Source organism: Parasteatoda tepidariorum, chromosome 3 (assembly GCF_982258835.1).
Source record: "Parasteatoda tepidariorum strain Cologne lab strain chromosome 3, Ptep-v5.0, whole genome shotgun sequence".
NCBI lineage: Eukaryota > Metazoa > Arthropoda > Arachnida > Araneae > Theridiidae > Parasteatoda > Parasteatoda tepidariorum.
In genome coordinates this window covers 22,985,393-23,004,830 of record NC_141757.1, presented here as the reverse complement: position 1 = coordinate 23,004,830, position 19,438 = coordinate 22,985,393, and the positions used below count along the sequence as shown (strand labels likewise).

Sequence of the window (19,438 nt, the reverse complement as noted above, 5' to 3'; positions counted from 1 at the left end):
CTGACAAAACTAGATTAAGTTTAAAAGCATATTGTGTATATCTATAGAGAATATTTGTTTTAAAATATTTTTTTACATCCCGTACATCATATTTCGAAATGTATTCACTAACATTCATAATAATTACAAAATTTAATCAGCACGAAAATTTTTTTTAAAAAAGTTGAAATTTTTTTAAAAAAAAGTTGAAATTTTTTTTCAAAAATATATTTAAAGGATTTTTTTATTTACATCAGTTAAGAGTGATTTGCTAAGACGATTATTCCAAAGAAAGTTATTAAAAGTAAATGGCAGTTTAAAGACAACGATTAGATAAATAAAACGATAATATATCTTAAAGAAAACAATTGTTTAAAAATACTATTTAACGAAAACATTATATATATGGGTCATTCTCACGAAAACTGTCATTTTTCAGTTCATAAAATCCCAAAAAAGTAAAGTGAATAAAAAGCTCTGAAACTTTTTATATTAATAGAAATATGCAATGGCATTATAAAGAATGTATATATCCTATAAATTATGCTTAATATTTAAATTAATTAATTTTTTAAATAATTAATTTATAATTAATTAATTTATAAAAATTAATAATTAATTAATTTAATAAATAAATAAATTAAATAAATAAATTAATTAATTTAATAAATTAATTTATTAATTTTTTAATTTATTTTTCAAATTAATTAATAAGTAAATTAATTATTTTCATTATTTAAAAAGTGAGGAAATGACACTAATAGTGAGGGAATGATATTTTATTTTAATGCATGTTTTTATCTAAGTTACATCAACCTAAAGTTTGAAAATTATAACATACTGAGTATATCTAATATTTATTATAATTTAGTCTTATATATTTAATAGTTTTTACAGGTTTTGGAAATAAAATTGGCTGGCACGATTGAACAAAAAAAAATTTGATAATATACTCATCTTGAATCATTCCCTCACTTTATACACTAGTGAGGGAATGACGAATTCAATAAAATTTAAAAATAACAGTTAGGCCTAATTAATTTCTGAAGTCAATCGCATACAATTATATTCATACAAGAAAGCAACATATAATTATCCACTTTCTCGATGAAGTTGTATTTTATTTTACTCTAAAAAATGACATGAGGGAATGACGAATGCAAAAAATTTTACCTGGTTTGATTCATTCAAGTTTATTCCACAGCAAAGCTTCTTTAAGTTGAAGATGTAAACATACTGCAATTTTGTTCTATGATGCCAGTTGTTAACTTCTGAAGTTTTTATTAAAATATTTTTATTCTAAGAAGATTGCAGGTGATAAGAACAATGTTGTGAGGGAATGACGCGAAACACTGGGGACAAAGTTTAAAATAGTGCTGTGTTAATATTTTTATCAGAAAATAAATTTAAAATTGATTTTCTGAATTCTATATTTCAGTATTCTGAAATAAAAAACACGAATTTGTAAAAAATAAAATTTTATTTCAGAAACAATTTTTTTCTTTTTTTAAATCAGCAGTGGGGACAAGTGAGGGAATGACATATTGGTATATTTTAATTACCTAAAATAAGTAAAAAATAAAAATTGATAATTTTATTTTTATTCTTTTGTTAGCTTGCATTCTGAAGGACACTTTCCCTGAATTTCTTTTCTTCGTAAGCTGTAAAACAAACATAAAATATACTGGGGACATGAAAATGACTGTTTTTGTGAGAATGACCCATATATATATATATATATATATATTGTTCGGACGTTTCATTTATTTATATATATATATATATATATAAATAAATGAAACGTCCGTATAATTAAAGTGTCTTAATTTAGAAACATATTGTCAAATATTTCTTTATAATTAGAGTATTGTATTTCCGATTATTTCTCGAGTGAGGAAACGGAAATAAAATAATTGACTAATTCCAACCACTATCAACTTCTACTTGATAAACAATTGATATTCTAAATACGATTGTTATAACACTCCGCTCTTTAACCTGACTTAAAAATGATTCTGTTAATTTGAAATTTCATCAGCATCTTGTCAATATATTTAATTTTTGAGTGCGATAACATAAATAATTTTGTTAAAAGTTTCTTAAAATATAATCAAATATTTTAAATAAAACATTTCGTGATTTTTCCCACAATGCCAACAATTTTTGTTTATATTTTAAACATTGATTACATGCACATGATTAGTATAACCCTGTATATTAAGAATTTGTATCAAACGAATGTTTCTGCAACTTTTGACAGAGTTTTAGCACTTGTTAACAGAAACATCTTTGTCACAACGCGTAAATATTCTTATTACAATTTATTTTACTAAAACAGCATTAAAGACGAAAATAATAATAATAGCTGTTACGTAAAAATGTAATAAAACATAATCAGTAACACATTCAAATGATAAATATTTATAACGTTTTTCGCCCTCATTTAAAATAGTTAAAAAAAAAAAAACTACGAATAGGACTCGAATTGTTGAAAGAATATAAAATAAAGAAATAGAATAGTTTAAGTGTCGGTGTTTGAAAATAATTCACAATAAAAAAAAATTTAATTGCATATCTTTTTCTTATATTATAGTCAGTAAATGTTTTCATTTCGAAATTTTTAGCTTACACCAAGACGTTTAATTTAATTTCACTCCTGTTGTAATTGTAGTCGCACAAAGATGTAGAAAATTGTGTCATGAAATATATTTTGCAATATATTTCAGATAAATTTCAAAGGCATAAAAGTAAGGAAATGCAAAGAATTTATTTCTGCGTAAATAATTTCAAAAGTATCTCACAATACGAAAAATATATAAAATCATTAAAATACAAATTTCGAATTTAACTATTGAATGAACTTGAAAAGTTTCAAGACGCTTTTGAAAAGGAAATATACAAGTATAATATCCTGTACAATGAATAATGAATATATGTAAAGAAATGTTCAGAAGCGTTTGTTGAATATGTTTGAAATGAACTCTTTTTGAAATATTCATACCTTAAGGTAAAATTTGAAGAATAAGAATTAATGTTTAATTTACCAATATAAACTTATATATAGAAAGTTTAAGCGTTTTTGTTAAACTAATGAAAGTAAATTTATTTAAATATAACGAACCAACTAGATATTTTCTTTTAAAAAGTCAGTACATAAATTACCTTTTCCGCATCGAATATAATAAAGATAAAATCTTAAAATTTTTTAAAAGCAGTTTCTACCATTTCTTATGTTTTAAGTTTCGTTGTTTGGTCCGGGGCAATCAAAACATACTAATGAATAATACGGGTACTTAACAAATATTTTCGAAAAATGAAATTTCACTAAGAATTTCTAAATTAACTAATGCAAAAATTTTCTTAGTAAAAATCCTATTCAAAAAAGTATACGAGAATAAACTTTTAATATTCTTGATAAATTCTAAAAAGACTTTCTTTAAATACTAGCTGTTCTGCTGGGTTAAAAAAACATAAACAGCCAGAATATATTTTAATCTAATGTTAATGATTTATAAGATGTCTAAGATGGTTTGATAGGAACTTTAAATATGCTAATCAATTACTTCAGACAATATTTCAAGCTGCAAATTCATACTTAAAAACATTGAATAAATATGTTTTTCTCGACGGATTAAGATAATCGACCCTCAAAATATGGCGGATAACCCTAATCTAGAAAAAATGATTCCAAAATGTTAGGTTTTAAATTTAAGAGAATAATCGAAAGTTTGCCCCCTTAATGTTATTTCAATTTTCGCATATTTAGCTAGATGTCGCGAACTTTTTAAGTAAATCAATAGTTTCACTAAAGTTTAGAAAATTAGTATAAGTTAATAGTTGAGAAAATTAAAATTTTATGGTATACAAATTTTACACAAATTATAAGCATAAAAAGTTTATTTTTACAATTTTAACTGTCAAATTTCGGAATTTGTACGAAATTAGCTGAAAGGTTTTGGATGATTGAAATTTTGATTTCTCTAGAACTACTCGACAGCTTTCATTAAACTATTTACACGTTTTAATTAATTTTAAATACGATGCAGGAGCGGAAGACACCAATTTATTTAAAGTAATTATGCCGTTTTTAATTTCACTTTAATAGTTAACTTATAAGCACTAAATCGTTCCAAAATTAAACTTTTTTAACCCATTCTAACAAAAAAATTTTTTTTAAGATTATAATTTAATTTACTATTCAGCAAATCAAAATAAAGTTAAGCGAAATATCGTTATTTTGTATTTTATCAAAATTAAAAGATAATTTTATTAAGATTAATGATTTCTTTTAAAAATGAAGGAATTTCACTTAAAAAAACGAACAAAGGAGTTTTAAAAAATACACGATTAATTTTTTCTAAAATTTGAATTAAGATTTAAAAAAAAATTAAACAAAAAAAAAACAATAATTAAAAAATCGTAATACACTTTATTTTAGTTACTTTTTTTACTTAGTTTTTTAAAAAAATATATAGCTTAATTTTCATCATAAAAATATACGAATCGTATGCTATTTTTTAATGTTCGTAGGAATAAAAATTTGATTATTTTTCATCATAATTAGTTAATAATAATAAACTGCATTAAAGAGAGTAAAATTAAAAGCTTTTTTTTAAAAAAAAATATAAGTTAGTAAAACATCTACTAGCTTGCAATATATTTATTTATTATATATTTTTACATCACGTGTGTATACGTCACTTGCTCTGTAATTTGTTTTCATTTTCATTATTTGTTTTCATTATTTTTTTCAAAAACAAGTTTTAAATATTTTACATGGTTAACATTATTTTTTATAATTCTACAAATTAATGGTTTGTTTTTAAAACAATTTAAAAACGCAGGTAAATAATCAAAAGATTAAAATGTTCAGTAATGCAACACGAAGAAAAATATAAAAACTGACCATTGCTTATAGAAATGTCAAGTTGCCTTCAAAAATAACTAATTTTAAAAACGTAAACTTAATCTATTTTTAGTGCTCAAATGTGGTATGTTGTTTAGTTTGTAAATATAAAAAGTGTAGGCGGTGTTTTTAAACCTTAACAAAAAATTGATACAATACGAAATTGCGTAGGCTGGTTCAATTAAAAATTTAAAATTGAGTACAACTGAGGTAAGTCAAATGTTATTAAAATAAGCATTTTTAAGAATTTTTTACTTTTGCAATTTAAACCTGGACTTTTATTTATTTATTTATTTATATCGAATTATTCAGGCAGAATAAAAGAAAATAAGAATTAAGAAATAAAAATCAGAATTTAAAAACATAGTATATTTAGCTTTTGTTCACGATAGTTTTCTACTGAGTTCTTAAGTTTGCTTTTATTTTTAAAAAAAAACAAGAAATGTGTTCAAAATTAAAAAAAAAAATTTCAATTTTTCGATTAATTGATACAAAAAAGTTTTAAAAAATCTCGTGAATCTGATTTAAGATCTCATACTTTAAGCAAATATTTTTAAACTAAATTATTTTTTGTAAGGGATATGATGAATACATAAATACTTTTTAAATCAAAAAAATAAAAATCAGGTTGTAGAAATGTTAGCAAATATTTTTCAGTAAGAGTAAATTTAAATTAAAGAAAAGAAACAATTTATTTTTGTTGAAATTCAAAGGTAAAATAATTATTTTTTGGATCTTTGTAAAATTCATGAATATAGCAAACAAATATGCTTTCTGCAAAATATTTGAAAGCATATCTTATTACTAAATGATACAATTTCAGAATTAAAAATACCATTATTGAGACCATATTTTTGAGATTGCGGCTATCTATATTTTAAGGCTCAGAAATCTTAATCCGTCGACAAAAAGTATGTTTATTCTGAGAAAGTACTGATTTCGTAACCTAGAATATCCTCTGCACTAATTAATTAGCATTCGAACCATTAAGATGGAGTAGTCCTTACGTGAAGATCCGATCATTACATCAAAAGTTATTCAGGGTAGTTCGTTTATTTTTCTTGCGCACTGAATAAATTTTATTTGCGTATTTTAATTATTTCTTACAATAAATTTTATTACGAAATAGTGAATAAAATGATCAAACAATAGGCATTATTATTATTAATATAACTATTATCTAACTAATGCTGTTTTTTATTGATGTGTATTGATTTCTTTCTATTAAATATTTTTTTAAATTTATATTTTTTTGAAAGCCTCAAGTTTTTATGTGATTTCGATTCTTGTAGAAGTTAACTACTTGGTAACATCAAACAAAATCCAGCGTGGATTCAAATGCATTGCAAATATATTTATCTGCTGCATTTTGAAACGTTTAAAAAGTTCAAAAAAAGGCTAAAAACCGTTTTTATTTACTCTTTAAAATGAGATATCCCCCTTTTATACGAACAACAATGAAGAGTTCTATAAAGGTCTCAGAAATTCATATTTTGCACCAGAAGAAAGAATCATAGTATCCAATATATATCAAGAGGTTATTGGAAATGTGGGTTAAAATGACATTTGTTGAACGATGTATTTCTTCAGATTTGGATATTTCATAGCCTCCTGAAGTAAGGAATTTTGGATTATTTTAAATTTTTTTTTAAGTACCGTAGGTTTAGTTATAATAAAAGAGTATTTTTTGTGAAAGGTTTCTGATGTTTGTTTATATGTAACGAATACTGTTTGAAAAAAATTACAGATCTTAAGATATAAAAATATATTACTGTCGACTTTAAGTAAGAGACATCAATTTATTTCACAAATGTTTTAAACATGGCGGGTTTTAGTTTGTTTTGTAAATATCCTATATTTCTATCTATTTTAAGGAGGCCAGTAGAAAGTTAAACATTTTAAATTTAGAAACATTTTATGATAACTAGTGTTTGGTACGACTTGATGCAGTTTGAGGAATGCTAAACTCTTCATATTTGGAAACATTTCAGGATCGATTGTATGTAAGCAACGCTAATTGTTTTTGCAAAAGTTTTGAACAGGGCTGGTTTTAATAAATCTATTTGTTTTGTTAATAGTTTGGCACAGTTTGGTTGCAATTTAATGCAATTTGTAGAAAGCTAAAATTTTCAGGTTTAGAAATATGATAACTAGCGTTTGCCTGTTTAATGCTGTTTGAAGAACGTTTAAAATGTTTTTGAGTAAAACGTTTCAGATTTAGAGACACTTCGTGTCAAATTTAAATAAGTAAAGTTAATTTATTTTACAAAGGTTTTAAATATGACTGGTTTAAATAAAAATATTTGTTTTGTAGGTCGATAAAAAGCTCAAATGTTTAGATTTAGAAACATTTTATGAACATTCATAAAGCTAGAGGAATGCTTAATTTGTTACATTTAGAAACATTTTTTAGTCTATTGCAAGTCGGCAACACTTAACTGTTTGAAAAAGTTTTTAACTTGGATGGTTTTTATTTTGTAAATAGCTTCCTGTGGTTTAGATGCAATTTAATGTTTGTTAAAAGTTTAACTTTTAGGATTTAAAGCTTTTGTAAGAGAGAATTGTAAGTTCGCAACACTTATTTGTTTTACAAACTCTTAGCAGAATTTAATAAAAATCTGCCATGTAGATAGCTATCCAGTATATTCCTAGCTTTCGAGTATAAATGTTTTGTAGATAGCTTTCTAGTGTTTCATATTAACGCTTATTTTCCCTATTTTTTCAATATCACTGAAAATTTTATTTTATTAATGTGTTTATGTAAAAAAGGCATTAGATAATTGTTACATTTAGAACGTATTAAAAACGCTTTATAGAAAGTAAATTTTATAAAACATTTATGTCATGATTGTTTTGAAAATTGTAAATAAATGTTTCAAAAGCTAACATTACATTATTTTAATTAAAGATGTCCTAAAAGTCCTAAGGTTTTGTAGAACAAATGATGTTTTTAAAACTTTTTCAAAACTCTTAAAAAAAAATATTTTTGAAGGAATTTATGTTACGCAAGCAATAACAATAGTTATGTTTTTGGTTTATTAAAAAGTTTCATATATAATTTAAGTCTTTAATTCAAGTCTTTAATTTTGGAAAAAAACTAGAAATTTTAAAATCAATTTAAGTGGAAATTTTTATAATTAAATCAGTATTGTTATACAATACAGTTATGACAATATTTTCAAAAACATATTTTTGACAAATATATTTATAAAAATGTGTTCCTGAAAATAGTGTAAAAAAATTTTTAAAGAAAAAAAACAAGTTTTGTACAAATAGTTTATTGAAACAAAACAGTTTTCTGAATCTTTAAAAAGTATAAAACAATATTTCTGAAAAATTTTTCGAGAATTAAAAACAATATTATAAATCCCTTAAAACTAATTCTCAGAATAAATAATAAAGTCTAAAATATAAATTTTTACTTAAGTTACTTCTCACAAAAAAAGAAAAAGTTTATGTATTAAAAGAAAAAAAAATTAACAACGTGTCTCATTTTAGTTTAAGTCTAATAAAAACATAAGAAAAAAGTAAAATTTGAATAAGAGATGCTTCGAAATTATAATTTTACGCAAGATGAGATGGAAGAAACAAATTAGAATATGAAATAAATTAGTAAAGATTACAAAAAAAAAATAACTATAAAATAAAAATACTTTAATCAACTAACTATATTTAATTCGAATGGAAAGTGCATGGATTAGCAACAGACGAATAAGAAAAAAAATAATTAAATAGTGTAGAAATATTTATTAAATAATATTTCGTGGAAATAGATTAGCTGCTTGTTACTAATTAAGAAGTTTTTTTATTATTACTTTCCTTTAAAAAAAATTAACAAAAGGAATTCTCTAAATTAGAAACAATATTACATTTGGTAATTTGCAAATAATGTTAAAAATAAAACATGTTAAACAAACAAAAATTCTTCTTTAAAATGAATTTATAAGCTATTATGTAAGAAAAAGCAATAAATTTGAAACTTTTAGAAATATTGCAATTTTGTAAATTTATTGAACTCATATAAGAGAAATGCTTTGATTTTAGTTTCAGTTATTTTTAATGTTAACCGTAGATAGCATAAAAAAGTATTTTGTTTTAGAGAAAAGCGCTTTGAATTATAAAAATACCTTGCATAAAGGCAAAAGTAAATTTAAAAAAATGAAATGTTCAAAAAATTGTTCTTGGATTTTAAGTTTAAAAATTAACGAGAAACTGAATTTGAATCCAAATATTTAAAAAACTATAACGAACTATTATGTTGCTTCTCTCACATATCAAATGCAACTGACTTTTTTTCTTAAATTAGAAGCACATTTAATGATTAGTTTATAAAAAAGATAATTACATTGCCTTTTAAATCTTATTTTTTTGTTCATTTTCACAGAAAATTTATGTTTTTCCTGAGCTCTAGTTTATTCTTTCCGCAATTGCGCATAAAATGAAAAGGTAAGAATAAAATAAGTTAGTGAATAGTCATCATGCTTATTTTTTCCAAATTTAATAAATGTTTTAATGTAAAAAAATTATAGCAAAACAAAGAATAATGATTTCTAAGAATTCGTTTACAAAGAATAGGTTGATGGAATGAGAGTAATAAACAAAAAAATATAAATAAAGCACGAAGTTGGTAAACAGAATAATAAATTAGAATAATGATTTCTAATAATAATAATAATGAAAAGAAAAATGATTTCTAAGAATTCGTTTACATGGAATAGGTTGATGGAATGAGAGTAATAAACAAAAAAATATAAATAAAGCACGAAGTTGGTAAACAGAATAATAAATTAGAATAATGATTTCTAATAGTAATAATAATGAAAAGAATAATGATTTCTAAGAATTCGCTTACATGGAATAGGTTGATGGAATGAGAGTAATAAACAAAAAAATATAAATAAAGCACGATGTTGGTAAATAGAATAACAAATTAGAATAATGATTTCTAATGATAATAATAATAATGAAAAGAATAATGATTTCTAAGAGTTCGTTTACATGGAATAGGTTGATGGAATGAGAGTAATAAACAAAAGAAATATAAATAGAGTATGAAGTTGGTTAACAGAATAATAAATTATATACAATTCCTTAAAAAACGATTACCTCTAGCTTAAAGACCCTATTGCAAATATGTTTAGCAAAAGTACATCAAGTAAAAAAATATGGTAAAAACTACCAGAATATGATAAAATTTACCATGCTTCTGGCTTTAAGAGTACTACAACAAAAAGTTCGGTAATTTTTATCAAAGGGGCTTTCGAAATGATTTTGGTAAAATTAGCAATAAAATATGGGTTTTATAATATCAGGGGTCTGCTTCGAAGAAATTTGGATCCGTTAACGGATCCTTCACAAAATATCTTTTCATAAAAACGGTCCCTTCACAAAATAATTTATCCTTTAATCGGACCCTTCACAAAATTGTTTATCTTCATTATTGTTTTGTCAATCGAATAAACCCTTCCTGGGGGGGGGGGAAGAAAGATGTTTCCAAGTTTCCCTAAGTTTTAAATTCCAAATGTAGTATTCTAAGAAAATATTTCTACCTTTACAAACATCGTGTGCACATTCTTATTGATATTAAATGATATTGTTTTTTGGTAAATAAATAATTGATCAATTTATATTCATTCATAAAATTAATTAATAGAGTATTATGTAAATAAAAATTCATTTCTGGCAATTTTTAAATAAAATATTATAAATTTAAGAATTGTTAAAATTTACTTAATACCCAACACATTAAAGGGGATACATAACTAAGTTGTGCTTTTTAAAATATGTCAATTGAAATTATTAAAAATGTGAGTGATTTTGTTTCCATTATTCGTCCGAAATGAATATTCTGCATTGAGCAGTATAGGCTAAATACCAAATATTTGTATGTTAAATTTCTAATTTAGTGGCAGCAATTGTTGAGCATAATCTTGTATCTATTTATAATTTAAAAACTTCTTGAAAAGGTTTTTAGCAATTTTTGCAATAACAGGACCCTATTTGCACAAATTCACAAAAGCAGGACCCTGGTTGAAAGAATGTGACTTAACGCTTACTTTATATTCACAAATTATGAGTAGTTTTTTCATAATTATAAAAAAACAGGACTTTTCACAAAATGTCTGGACGGACCCCTGAATATGTAATAAAATTTCGTAATTTTATCATAATACCTTAAGCATGGCATAAAAAGCCATTAATTCAGTTAAATTTGATTTTCAACTTTGTTTGTTTCAATTCACTAAATTTCCGGTAAAGAGAGCGATAATTTTGAATATCAGAATTTCCAGTAATTCATTACCCATATGAACAGAAAAATTACCAACTTAATAGTTTAAATATCGTATTTTTTCATTACCAGAATATATGGTTTTAAGTATAAGCCCAAAATTTAGGATATTTTAAATGCTTTTTCATTGACCAACATGAAAAGTGGTTTTGATGTTAGGTTTAAGTTTTCATCAGCTAAAATCATTCAACACTGCAACTTAGACTTATGAGAATCATTCCATAATTTGAGAAATTCTAGTAATTTAGTTAACTATCTTTCGAGTATCGTATTTATTCCCAGGTTTGGGAAACATATTTTAATTTCATTTATAAACTAGGATTATTGTGAGAATTTAAAAGATTTCAATCCTTGCACCTGTTTTTTTAGCTCCCTTATTACTCATCCTGTCCAAGCTTGCTTCTAGTCCCCTTCTGATTAAACCACTTTTTCTTATCGCAACGTGTTTGTTGGATTGCTTTTCTACTGTCATTTTGTGTTTACATACCAATTAAGGCCTTTGTTGATAGAATCGAAGCTAAAGTACGTTTATTTCTGCTTTCTTTTATATTATTTAAGCTGTTCTACTGTATTAAAACCAGGGGTCTGGTCTGTTCAGACATTTTGTAAAAAGTCCTGTTTTTGTAAAATTGTGAAAAAACTATTCACAATTTGTGAATATAAAATAAGCGTTAAGTCACATCTTTTCAACCAGGGTCCTGCTTTTTTAAATTTGTGCAAATAGGGTCCTGTTACTGCAAAAATTGCTAAAAATCTTTTCAAGAAGTTTTTAAATTGTAAATAGATACAAGATTCTGTTCAACAATTGCTTCGACTAAATTAGATATGCAACAATCAAATATTTGGTATTTAGCCTAAACTGTTCAACACAGAATATTAATTTCGGACGAATAATTAAAACAAAATCACTCACATTTTTGATAATTTCAACTAACAAATTTTAAATAACACAACTTAATAATGTATCACTTTTAATGTGTTACGCATTCAGTAAACTTAAACAATTCTTAAATTTATAATATTTTATTTAAAAAATTGCCAGAAATTAATTTTTATTTGCATAATATTCTATTAATTAATTTCATGAATAAATATAAATCGATCAATTACTTATTTACATAAAAATATGTAAGATTGAATATTAATAAGAATGCGAGCACGATGTTTACAAAATTAGAAATATTTTCTTAGAATACTACATTTGGAATTTAAACTTAGAGAAACTTAGTTTGTCTCGAACCGTCTTTCTTCCCCCCGCCCCCGGGAAGAGTTTATTCGATTAACAAAACAATAATGAAGATAAACAAATTTGTGAAGGATCCAATTAAAAGATAAATTATTTTGTGAAGGGTCCGTTAACGGACCCAAATTTTTTCTGAATACGTTCCTGAATAGATTGCATAAAGTATACCATATACACAATTATAGGTATTCATAGCTATTATGATAGTTTCATTAACATTTCACAGCAGACGACTCTTGGTAGTTTTTAGAAGAAGAAAAATTGACTATTATAATAAGCTTCTATCTTCACCTACACAACTATTAATAAAAGCTTCTACAGAATTCAAAACTACTAAGTGATGCAAATAATTACATTAACCTTAAGTACAAGAAGTCTAAGGTATAAAACTTTTCCACGTGTATTTGATTTTTGAGTATTTAAATACAACACTTAGAAAAAAAAATATAGTCGAAACTACCAGAATATGGTAACAATTAATGGCTTCTGGCTCTATGGGAACACCAAAAAGCTCAGTTATTTTTACTGACGAGCTTTTTTTTAAAAATCATTTTGATAAAATTAACAATACATTTTGGTTAATTTAATATATGATCAAATTCGGTAAATGTGGTAAAGTTTGGCAATTTTATCATGATTCTTTAGAGCAGGACATAAGAACTTGTTATTCGGTTAAGTTTACACTTCAGTTTTCTTTATTTTACTGAACGTGTGTTAACGAGAACTATAATTTTAAAAACTAGAATTTCCGGAAAAAATTTCGCCATTTGAACGGAAAAAAATTGTCAAATGAATGATTCAAATTTCGTACATTTTTATTTTATTAACCAGAACTAAGGCTTTTTTCCCCTAAAATGTCCATACCAAACTGTACGGTAATTTCACCAGACTTTTTTCCTTCATGTAGAGAAGAATTTTTAAAAGAAATATTTATTATTATTACCCAACAGCGCATCTAAAGTGATACAAAATAACAAATTTAAGAAAGCTTAAAGTTTGAAATTTTGGCACATAAACTGCTTTTTTATCCTCCTTCCAAAAATAGTTTTTTGAAAAACCCTTAAAAAAATGAAAATTTTTAAATTTAATAGATTTTTTAAAATTAATGTAAATTTTTTAATGTAGATTTAAAAAAATGTGGAAAAAATCTTTTGGCATGCTTAATATGAAAATTTACTTAATATTAACTTCTTTAGCTAAATATTTTTAAAAAAATAGTTAATTAGTTCTTACATAACTCTTCTATTAAAAGTAAAATTAACATAACTTATAGAATCACTTTCAAATTTTACTGTATACAAATTTCTGGCTATATTCCTAAGAACATAATGCATAATAAAGCATTCTTTCAGATAGCGTCATTAAAAGATTCAGATCTAATCCTTCTATTCAATCAAAATTTGTGCAAACAAGATTTTCAGTATATTTAAAATAAACTATGATTAACTGTAGTATAATATAAGTTATTTTGGACTACAAGCCGTTTAATTACATTTCGACCCAATTCTCAAAGTCTATATCTGAGCTTTGAATAGTAAAATTGCATTGTCAATTGTATAATAAAACTTTTTAAGTTGTGTATATAGTTTTAAAGCACTAAGGTAATTTAAAATTTACAGCAACTGCAAATTTAATTAAAATCTTGGGACGAAAATGTATTCCAATATCAATTATAAGAATTATTTATATCTTATTTGGAATGTAAAACGTTAAAAAAGATTTTATGAATTCATTTCAACAGTTTAAATATATATATACACATGATTGAGTCTTACTAAATTTTCACAATTTAAACTGCATGGTATATTATTTAAATGCAATTTGAAGATTGAAATTATAGCGTTCTTTTACTCGCATTTTAAATCGAAATTTCTTTTTAGTGAAAAAACTGCTTTCGTTAGTGAATAATTAACGAAAGTTAATTATTCATTAACGAAACCTAACAAAATAAAATTTATTAAGAACTTAACAAAATTAAGAATTAACTTAACAAAAACAATATGTGGAACTAAAATCTATGCATGGAAAAAATCTAGTTCTTTTTACCATAATCTAAAGAATCTAAATAAAAAGAAACTAAATATAAAAAGATTTTAAAACTAAATTTCAGCAATAAAGTAATTTTGTTATCAGATTAATTTTACGAAATTAAAATAAATTACAATATTTAATTATATTTCATAGAATCCTAATTTGTTTCAAAAACTACTTTGGCAAATTTATAAATGTTAACATATTTTACACATTAATATGCAAAATGCGTAAAAATATTTTAAAAATTTTTTCCTTGACTATTTTCTTATCATCCCAGTTTTATTTTTTATTTTGAAAGAAAAAAAATTGGGGGGGGGGGGGGTTCGTATTTTTCGCGATTTATTTCTCATTTTGTTTTAAAACAAATAGGATTTAAAAACATAATTTATTTATTTTGAAATACTAATAATTCAAGTTTCTTTTACATTTATGAAAAAAGAAAAATATATATCTAAAAGGGAACATTTTTTTCCAAAACATTATTTTTCAATTAAGTTTTAGTTTGAAAATTGCTTATTTTGCTTAGAAAATTTATTTGCTTTTTGCATTTAGATCAAAGAATGGTAGTGCGCAGATTAATTTTTACTTTAAATGCTTTCTAGAAAAAGAAAAACCAAATTACTAGTTGTTTTAAGTATAAGCAACTATGGAAAAATAGTTATATATTTACAATTTGAATTCATTGGTTTTACATTAGAGATATCTCTTTTACATTAGAGATATCTCTTTCACATACAAGATATCCTATTCACCAAACATCAAGTGTTTCGAATAACTCATTTCAGTTATTTGTAGATAAAAGTATTTTCAGATTTTGTAAAATTTCGAGCACTTCCGAGTATAATTCAACCAGTTTTCAGAAAATTACACAATTTACGAACTTCACTTAATAGAAGAAGCTTTAGGATAGGTGAGCTTCCATCAGTAAAAATACATAACAAGATGAAGAGTTTTTCCGAGACTTTCAGAAAATTTTATCTAGCAACTGTATTTAACTTTCTTTTCCCTATTATTTTAAATTAAGGAGCATAATTAGAAAAAGACTATATAAATCATTAAAAAACCATGTATTTTTAAGTGGCTAATTAATAAAAAGAGTATGAGTTTGCTCTATTTTAAGATATTATACGATTGCAGTATAAATTTGATTAGTATAATATATTTGTGGCATGAAATAAGGGTTGTAAGTTAAATAACTTTTGATGAGATAGATAGGTTAGAATACCATCCTATTTGAACGTGTCTTACTGCATGAATAAAGAAGCAACTTTCTGGTGCAAAATCTATTTCAAACAATTTTTCAAGGTGAGTAGGTTTTTATGTTGTCATTTTCCTGTCTTCTTAAAATCATTAATAGCATGAACTACATAGATTTATTTGAGTTATTTCAAGAAATCCTGTTGTTTTCTGCCGAATGTAAACGTCTTAGGTCAAAATGTTAAATTGAAGTTAAGTTATATGTCAGAAAATGGCAAATTTGTCATTGTCCTGGCTGTCATTTTCCTGGCTTATGAATCACAGGGCATTAACGTGTTACCATAAAATTTCATAAACAGTATACTGTAAAGAGGGAAAGCAAATATTAACCTAATACTAAGTTTATACAAGATTGTAATGTGCTTGGGTGTAATCAAAGTTATTTATTTATTTAATGATTGATTATTATACACAATTTTATTCTGTACGTATCAGCAACAAAAGATTTTTTGATTCTTTCTACAGTGGATGAAAGAATTAATTTAAGTAATTTATGGTCAATCTAACATAAAGGTTTAAGTTGAGTCACTTACTATTAGCTTAAAATCACTATATTTCAAACTTCTAAGCTAATAATATCATTTTCCTGGTATTCAAAATTTAGTGAATTTCAATTTTATTTTTTTTTTCTTGAGAAAATGTCAAAAACTACACTGCTGTCTGTAAGATATTAATAAATGTAACTAAATAAATACACAAAAAAAAATTTTAGAATATTTTGAAGACTTTGAATTTGAAGAAATTTTTTGTTCCGAATTTTCATGTTTCCAAAGAATCACCCATATACCTATATTGCGCAAAAGCAGTCAAAACGGCTGGCTTGTAAAAGAATAAATAACGTGTAAAGAATTTTGTTTAAAATTATTTTTTAATATTTTTCATATTATTTACAGTTATATATCAAGTTATTAGTAAATAATAACAGTAAAAAAATTATATGTTGTACAAAATGCTAAGAAATTGTGTCATTATATACATCAATGGCTTTCAAATTGAAATTAAAAGCAGTCAAAATGACTTCCTTAGGCTATCTAGTGTTAAATTAATCCTTTACAGTTGCTATATAAAGCAATATATTTGAAAGCACCACTTACAAACTTTCAATTCTAGCTATTCAATGGGAAGTATATATACTGATCTTGGAAAGAATATGATCTCTGCATTATTGCATATGAATAAGCATATATCTTGGGAAGCATATGAATTGAAGATGCTCAGTTCTGTCTAGATCATGTAATATGCTGTAAACTATTATTTGAGATATTTTTAATTCCAGCTATTATTTTTTAATTCTAGCATTATTCTGGGAAGCAAATAAATTGAGGATTTTTAAATTATGAAACTATATATAATAATCTGGGAAGCATGAATTGAATGTTCTGCATTCTCGCTTCATCATGCATATCCTGGGAAACGTGAATTGAGAGAATTTATTATTGATTATATCTTGTAATGTGACTGGGAAGAGAATTAATTAAAAATATTCAATTCTTGCTATATCATGCAATATTATGGGAAACATATGAATTGAAGTTTTTCAATTCTGCTTTATTACAAGACATACTGGGAAGCATGGATTGGTGTTTTTTTTTTAAATTCTCGCAACATCATATATTTTCTGGGAAACATGAATTCAAGGATTATTTTCCTGCTACATCATGCTATGTTCTAGCATGAAATGAAGGTGTTCAGCTTTTAACTTTCATACAATACAATAATTTATGAAAGATGATTAATTAAAGGTTAATTTAACTGTATATTCAAGAAAAGTAATATTATGGGAAACATATGAATTGATGTTTTTTTATTCTCGCTACATCATATAACTTTCTGGGAAACATGAATTCAAGGATTATTTTCCCGCTATATCATGTCATGTCCTTGAAAGCGTGAAATGAAGGTTTTTAACTTTCATAAATTACAATAATTTATTAAAGATGATTTATTAATGGTTAATTTAACTGTATATATAAGAAAAAGCATTCTAAATGTATGAAATAAATTACACAGACTGGACTTTATTCACTTCGATGAAGTTCAAGTATGATTTAGACATTAGTCTGCAGGTGTGAACTAATTAATTATTTAATTAAGTTTGTTTAAATTATAATTTAGTTTTTTTTCTCAGCAATATTATTTAAAAGATATTTTTGAGGTTTCATTATGAATGGATTAAAATAAATTATTTGTTTTACTATTGTAGATATTACTAATTATCAATCGCATTTTATAAGAAGTGTTGACACACTTTCAAATAGCATAATAAATATTTTTTTTATAAATTACAATATTCTAAGTAAACATATTAAAATAATAGTAAATCTGTAAGTTACAGTATTTTAAAAATCGCAATTGTAACTAGTCAATTTCCTTTTTAATCTATTTTATAACAATATGTATTTCCTGTTCAGATATTTTTGGGTTTGGATTAGTATAATAAAGTGATAGAATGTCTCAAAACTAAATATGTTTTGCGTTTACTTCACTTTATAAAAAATTACTATAATTGTTTAAACTGAACATAACAAAAAATAACGCTTTTACAAAACCACTAAAAGTTTCTAAATTGTAATATTTTCAAAAGTTAATGTTTTTTTTCCACAAATGTAATATTTTTTTGCACTTATTCAATACTTTTATAAAAAGTAATATAACAAGCATCATTTTTTAAAATCAATTTTATTTCACAAATCGTTCACACGCCGTTTGTTTCTGAATTGATTTTCGATTTAACAATATCTTAATCAAAAGGTAATGTTCAAATGTTTTAGTAAAAAGTAAATTTTTCTGAACAATTATCTTACTTTAATGCTTCTCTTTTTAAAAAATTTATTGCTAATAAATGAAAAAATATTACTGATTTTTTACATTTAATGTAAATTCAATCTTGAAAATTTTTACGATGGTTTAATTTAAAAATTGTAATGTTAACAAAATCAACAACCTCTTTAAGAGCAACCTCTCTTCTTGTATTGTAATTCAATGCATGTAATTCTTATATTTTTTAAACCACGTTGAAATAAGAAAATCAATCTAATTAAAAGTTTAAAAAATTCATTACATTTTATTTTCATTCGTGAAGATCTTTTCAGGTTCATTAAAAAATAAATTTGCTGCAAACTTAATATCAACTATTGAGTGCGTCGAGTGAGTGTAATGTTTTTTGATATAAATAACTTTAACAATCAAATCTGCAATTTCCATATTAATATGAAGTAAAAATTAAACAGTTTATGAACAAAAACGAAATGTACTCACCATCAGCTCGACACACATTTAAACATCCATAGATGATTAAGAAAAGAAGAATTTTCAGGTGATAAACAGGCATTTCCAAACGACTAGATGAGTAAAACAGCTAGAAGAATAACACGAAGAACCTGAAATAAAAAAATTATATTCAAAGGATACAGTTTGGTGATGATTCGTGGACAAATATTCCAATCTGTGTGATGATGATCGTAATAATTTCTCTCAAGTATCGTTTGATCACATTTAATTGGTTTGAGCGCTTTATCACAGATTCAAAAGCTTCCGTTTTCGTTGCACAATGCACTAATTTCGATAGAAATTCCGCTAACACTAATTTATCTTTACAATGAACAACATATTCATTTGAAACAAAATATAATCTTATCATCATAAAACTTTGAGTAGAATATTTAGAAATATTTTTAGGAAAACTCTAATTCCGGTTATTTAAAACCGTTGAAAAATATGCATTCGTTTG

The 19,438-nt window shown here is 24.4% G+C and overlaps 1 protein-coding gene across 11 annotated transcripts in view; it reads right to left on the bottom strand.

The window, feature by feature from the left end:
- Positions 1–19,438, bottom strand: part of LOC107437287 (tyrosine-protein phosphatase Lar) — a 503,821-nt gene that overhangs the window by 210,312 nt on the left and 274,071 nt on the right. For all 11 annotated transcript variants that reach the window (XM_071177243.2, XM_071177266.2, XM_071177251.2 and 8 more), the window contains exon 5: positions 18,967–19,088. In XM_071177243.2, coding sequence (XP_071033344.1) covers positions 18,967–19,039 — 73 coding nt within the window. In that variant the 5' untranslated portion in view covers positions 19,040–19,088. The remainder of the gene's footprint in view (positions 1–18,966; positions 19,089–19,438) is intronic.